At 36.6% G+C, this 6,764-nt stretch overlaps 1 protein-coding gene across 1 annotated transcript; it reads left to right on the forward strand.

Annotated features, from left to right (window-relative positions):
- LOC18774035 (disease resistance protein RPM1) lies at window positions 2,726–5,966 on the forward strand. The gene is made up of 3 exons (XM_007208506.2): window positions 2,726–5,445; window positions 5,612–5,632; window positions 5,754–5,966. The coding sequence occupies exons 1-2, from the start codon at window positions 2,741–2,743 to the stop codon at window positions 5,622–5,624; spliced, it is 2,718 nt and encodes a 905-aa protein (XP_007208568.2). The 5' UTR covers window positions 2,726–2,740; the 3' UTR covers window positions 5,625–5,632; window positions 5,754–5,966.

Here is a 6,764-nt window from a genome sequence, read left to right on the forward strand (position 1 = left end):
AAATTTATTTCTTTGTAAAATGACTTGAGGCTCTAGATTCTTCAATAGAAAAAGGAGCTTGTGAATATGGTATTTTATATAGGATGTTGAGAGATTAAGGGCTAGTTTGGTATTACTGTAATGTAAAGATAATCATTGTTAGATTTGTTATGAGATAAATCAGCTGTGAAAGAAAGCAGTTTGGTGTTTGTTAAACTTTTTGTCAAAAATAATGTTGGTATAATAATCAGTTTCTGAGTGTTTGGTAAATTTTTGTGTGTAAGTACTGTAAGCTTTGTATAATGATTAAAAAGGATTCGATGTTGAAATTATTTTTGTTATTTAAGTGTTTGGTGATATTAAAACAAAAAACAAAAAAAAGAACCTGCCTCACTTTTACTTTTGCCAAAACATTCTCACTTTCAATTATACAAATCTTTTATTAAATATTTTTGTTGAGAGATACCGTAAAACAATAACATTTTTTAAAAAAAAAAAGTAAAACAAGACCCTCTATACACCCCTCTCCCTCCCCCAGCCCCACCCCGACCCACCTTCCCACAGATCCACCTTGATCTTAATGATCAACACCCTGAAAAGCTCCCACACAGTCTACAATGTCAAATCCAAGATCCAATAAAAGGAGAGTATTCTGCCAGACCAACAGAGGTTGATCTTTGCTTGCAAGACACTCCAGGATGGATGCACCTTGGCCGACTACAACATCCAAAAATAATCCACTCTCCATCAAGTGCTTTGACTTCGTGGCAGATAAAGAGAGTTGTGCCTCTCTTTGGTTGATTGAAGTTTAGGGACGAAAAACCCTCTATTGCACTATCAAATCATTCAAAGATTTCAATTTGTTGTGTGCAATAATGCTTTGTCAATGAAAATGGGAGGAGTTGGAATGAGTTGCTTTATCAAAATGTTTTGGAGGATTTAAGGAACTTAAGAAAGTAAGGTCTGAGAGGTTTTCACTTTTGAAATGTTGTGAGAAGAATGAGATGGTCTCTGTGGAAAGAAGATGAGGAATAGTGGGAATGTGCTGGTCTAGAAGAAGATGAGGTATAGATTATGTAAATTAGAAAAGTTATCAAGAATATTATAGGCATTTCATTAGAATTCATTAAAGACCACCTGTTCTGTGTTTTTGCTTTCCGCAAAAGTTGAAATAAAATCAGCCCTTGAGGTGCTTTCCAAAATCACGTTGATCGGTAGCTATTTTCTCCCAAAAGTGATTATTTCGTCTTTTAACAAACGGAATAAACTTCAAAAACTTTATCAGAAATCACCTTTTAGCTATTGCTTTTGGATTTTTTAGGACCCGAGAGAACAATTTCCAGCAATTTATAGGTTTGTTGTGTTGTATCTATTAAGTAATTTGTTTCTTTCTTTGGTAAAATATATAGTTTCATTTTTGAGTTATTTCAATTCCTATTCAATTGAGTATATTTGTATATGGTGGAATTTGACAATTTTTTTTTTTTTGGTTGCCGAAATCAAGTTTCATTAATAGAAAGGCAATGCGATTTACATGATAGTGGAACTCACAAAAATGAGTCCAAACAAATGCAACAGTAAAAGCCCGTTAGAAATAAAACTCAAACTGTTAGCGAGTCCTTATTTAGTTAGGATTTTGATTCCTTACTATGTTAGGATTTTAGTTACTTACCCATTTATCTAGTCTTGTTATAATTGAGATTTATTTCTTATTATAATTTATATTTATTTTATATTATAATTTAAATTTATTTATTATTTTATTTAAAATTCACACATTTTTGTACTTATATAAATACCTCCTTATTGAGAGAGCACTCCCATTGGTCATGCTTAGAGCTCCACTCTCATGGAATCTTATTGTTGTTCAAACTCTCTTTTCGGTAGATTTTGTTATTTGGTAACTGGTTCAGGTTGTGGCCTTCGAGGAAATTGATCTTATAATATTCAAGAGTAGGCAAGCGGATTCCAACAAAAAAAAGAGACTAGGCAGGTGGATTCCAAACAAACAAAAAAAGAGTAGGCCAGTGGAGCATCTGGAATTTGATCCGAAAAATCCGCGGGCAATCCTTGTCAGAAAGACTTTTATGAAATGGAAGTAGTGTTATTTTATTATTGTGATTATTGTGACATGCGTAATAATATTTTAGAAGAAAAGTATCATACAGATTTTGAACATCTAATTGAAAACCAATTAATAATGAGTGAACAGCTCGGGAACTTGTGGCATTACCTGTTTAACCAATATTATATGTTGGAAAGTTGACTTACCGATCACAGCACATGGAGTACACATCCTCACATGCATGGGAGAATGCCCAACAATTGTTTAATCAACGATTGTCCCAACCATGCTCATGCGTAACATCGATTTCTAATTATTAGTTGATAATCTCTCTCTCTCTCTCTCTCTCTAGTGCATCTGAGCCCAACCATGGCAGAATGCTTTTTCATTTGAAATGCATATACCATTGATTGCTCCCCAGAATCAATTTCAGATATGTTCTTTTGATTAGGGAGACTTTGGAAAAACCCAAAGGAGAGAGAAAATTTTTAAAAGAAGCAAAAATGGACAAAATTACCCTTATTTATTTTTTAATTTCCTAAGAAATCCTTTACATTTGCATGTCTTTGGTTTGAAAGTTGAGAGGTTATTCTGTCTTTTTTGAAAAAGCTTTGGCTTTTTCTAAAAGTGAAAAAAATTTTATGGGTAAAACCTAAATTTACTTTTTGATTAAGGTTATACCAAAATAAGGCCATTATGGCGTCTGCTGCAACAGACCTCTTCATTGGAAAATTTGTAGCCATTCTAGAGAGTGAAGCAGCCTCCATAGCGGGTGTTCGTGATCAAGTTGATGAGATTAAGCAGGAGCTGGTATTCATGAAATCCTTCTTAGATGATGCTGACGGCGGAGAGCAGGCACACACACAAGTACAGAAAGCGTGGGTCGCAAGCGTTCGAGACTTGGCCAATGATGTTGAAAACACCATTGATGAGTTCATGTATCACGTGTACGAGCAGCGAAATGGCGGTCGATTTGCCAGGTGGATCCACAAAACCATTCACTTTCCAAAGCACCTTTGGTATAAGCGTAAAATAGCCAACAAGTTACAGAAAATCGCGACTGCAATTAGAGCTATTACAGAGAGAAATCAGAGATATGGTGGTGGTGCAGCTGTAGAAGGAAAAAGTACTTCTTCTGAGGATATTCGCAGATGGGTGCAGAATCAAGGGGAGTCTTCTATTTATCATAAGGAGGATGAACTCGTCGGGATTGAAGGTGATAAGAACTTGTTAATGGGATGGCTGATGAACGAAGAGCAACGCCAAACTGTTGTGTCTGTGGTCGGGATGGGAGGATCGGGGAAGACAACTCTAGTTGCAAGGACTTTCAAAGATGAAATTGTACAGAGACATTTCGAATGCTATGCGTGGATTACTGTTTCCCAATCTTATGTGATTGAAGACTTACTTAGAAGATTGATCAAAGAATTCCACAAAGCAAAGAAGGAAGAGGTCCCTGCAGACATGAATGCCATGAGTTATAACGAATTGCTGGAGATTTTGATGAACTGCTTGGGAACTAAAAGGTACCTAGTTGTATTGGATGACGTGTGGGATGTCCACCTTTGGGAGAAAATAAGGTTTTCATTTCCAGATAAACAACTTGAAAGTCGAGTCATGCTTACAACTCGAAGAGAAGACATAGCATCCTCTTCTTTTGGAGTTGAAAGCCATGTTCACAAGATTCAACCGCTGGAAAGGAGTGATGCTTGGGAGCTCTTCAGCATGAAAGCATTCTCAAGTTATCAGAACAAATCTTGTTCACCTGAACTTCTGCCTTTAGCTCGGGAACTTGTGGAAAAGTGTGAAGGCTTACCACTCGCGATCGTAGCCTTGAGTGGTCTCATGTCTTCTAAGAAGTCACTTGCAGAGTGGAGCACAGTCTACAACAGCTTAAATTGGCATCTAACAAACAATTCTTTGTTAGAACCTATGAAGATGCGCATCTTGTTGTTTAGTTTTAATGATTTGCCATACCGACTGAAGCAATGCTTTCTATATTGTTCCCTTTTCCCTGAAGATCATGTGATCATAAATATTAAGCTCATCAAATTGTGGATTGCTGAAGGATTTGTTGAACATGTCGAAGGCGTCACACCAGAAGAAGTTGCAAAGAGCTATCTTATGGAACTCATTTTTCGTAACATGCTACAGGAAAGGTTTGTAGCATCCAGGCCAGCATGTAAGATGCATGATGTTATGCGGGAGATTGCTTTGTCAAAAGCAAAAAAAGAAAAGTTTTGCACTGTACATGATGGGAGTGAAACAGTAGAAGAAACTGGAGCACTCCGTTTGTCAATTCAAACAACTAATGGAGAAATTGGATCATGCACAGGTATATCACGGCTCCGTTCGTTTCTCGTCTTTGCCACTGGCGTATCCTCATTCTCTTTCTCAAATGAATTACCTTTTGACCTTAAATTGTTGAAGGCTCTAGATTTGGAGGATGTCCCAATAGATAATTTGCCAGACAGAGTAACGTGCTTATTCAATTTAAAATATTTAAATTTGGATGGAACTCTAATTAAGGAGCTTCCAGAATCCATTGGACAGCTCCGCAACCTTCAGGCCTTGAACGTCATGGACACAAATATAGAGGCACTTCCAAGAGGGATTTCCAAGTTGCTAAACTTACGCCATTTAGTTGCGGGCAGATTCATTTCCAGAAAGATAATTGGGGTAAGAATACCATCAAGTATTGGTAAGATGAAGAAATTGCAATCTTTGGCGTATATTGAATCAGAAGGAAACATTATTAGACTTATTGGAAGTATGACCCAGCTTACGTTCCTTGGCATTACAAATGTGAAAGAAAGAGACGAGGAGGACCTATGTGCCTCAATTCAAGAGATGAAGGTCCTTTCCCGCTTGCTTTTATTTGGAGCCGATGGAGAGGAATTTCTTCGAGTCGACGCATTGTCTTCACCGCCTCCCTACCTTGATAGACTTGACTTGATCGGCAAACTGGGAAAGGTACCACATTGGTTTTGTTCACTCCACTCTCTCACAATTATGAATCTGACTCAGTCTGCACTTGAAGAAGATTTACTACCTCATATTGAAGCATTGCCCTCTCTACGTTCTCTTTCGCTTGATAATGCCTCTGTTAGGAAAGAGTTATGTTTCAACAGAGGCTTTGTGAAGCTTCGGCAATTGTGGTTTTGGAATCTCGCATTATTAAATAAGATAACTATAGAAAAAGGGGCGATGCCAAATCTCGAGCTCTTAAGCATTGATGGTTGCTTGACATTAGAAACATTGCCACAGGGTATTGAGCACCTTGCTAAACTACAAGGATACAGATTTTATAATGTTTCAGAGAAGTTTAGAGAGTCCATAAACGAAGGAGGTGTGGATCATCCAAGGATGCTACTTGTCGTCGAGAGATGTAAGAAATATACGTAAGTATCTTTTATCCTTTCATTGACTTTCCTAAACTTAATGATTTGGAATATTGCACTTGTGTTCAAGAAATTGTTCTCGTTCACATCTCTGTTAATGGATGTAAAGCCATATACATTGTTTGTTAATTACAATATTGTTTTTGTCTTTTTATATATTTTGCAGAAACAAGTCCTAGGATTGAAGATTTTGTTGAGAGTGTTTGTCCCACATTGAAATGTTAAGGGACCTAGTCTGGGTTTATAAGGAGTTGTGCAACTCCCCCCATTGCCAATTGGTTTTGGAGTGGAACCTCAACTTCCTTCAGATTTTACCCATGAGTTTGGGGGTGGGAACTTGTTCGTCTTATTTTGACCCCAAGAGTGATCTAGATTGGCTTCTTATTTGCTCCTTTGAAAATCAAACAATACCCAAGTTGATGTTCATAAAATTGCGGTTGATGTTTTTGTGTGTGTTTTAATTTGCATTTAATAAAATTCGAGTTTGCATCTGTCAATTCGACAATTGGCAGATGTATGTCGATGATTAGCTTTCACTACTACAAAAAGTGAAAAAGACGACCAGAAAACAACGACGGTCTAAGTGAAAACCGTCGTGGTTTATAAAAAGACGACGGTTCTAAAAACACCGTCGTGTAATACAACCTTAGACAACTAAAAAATGGAGTTTCAAATGGCTGTTCAAAAACAACGACGTACATAATTAAACAACCGACGTCTATTTGAAACAGATTTCCTCAGTGTAAAATCAATGCCAACAAAGAACGGCAGAAGTTATGAATCGACCGACGTAGAAAGTAAAGACGACGATTTCAATAAAAACTGCCGTTTTTACTCATAAAATAACACGACGAGGTTTTCGTATAAGACGCCGTATAATTACAAACAAATCCACGGCTTTAAAATACAAAATATCGCCGTATTAAATTAATTTACAACGACGGAAAATATAAATATATCGACGTCATTCTCGTATAGTTCTACTACGTTATCTTTAAATCGTACAATAAAATTTATCGTCGTATTTATTCATTTTATACGTCGTACCTTTAATTTTAACGGTCGTCTTAATAAGAATTTTTGTTAACAATTTTTTTCTTTGATTTTCTTATCCTACGTCGGTAGATCTACTTAATGACAAGAATTGAAATAACCACGACGGTTTATATAGAACACCGCCGACATAATCAGTTTTGTCTGAGATCCCAAGGGTTACGAAATCTTACCAGATGGAACTCTGTTCCACATCATAATCTTAACAGATGACACAGATTTGCAAATATTGCGTCGTGTTAGTTTACAAATTCTAGAACATTAAT

Source organism: Prunus persica, chromosome G6 (genome assembly GCF_000346465.2).
Source record: "Prunus persica cultivar Lovell chromosome G6, Prunus_persica_NCBIv2, whole genome shotgun sequence".
Lineage (NCBI taxonomy): Eukaryota > Viridiplantae > Streptophyta > Magnoliopsida > Rosales > Rosaceae > Prunus > Prunus persica.

Excerpts from the sequence above, each read along its gene's own strand:
- LOC18774035 (XM_007208506.2), top strand. The coding sequence starts at position 2,741 with ATGGCGTCTGCTGCAACAGACCTCTTCATTGGAAAATTTGTAGCCATT.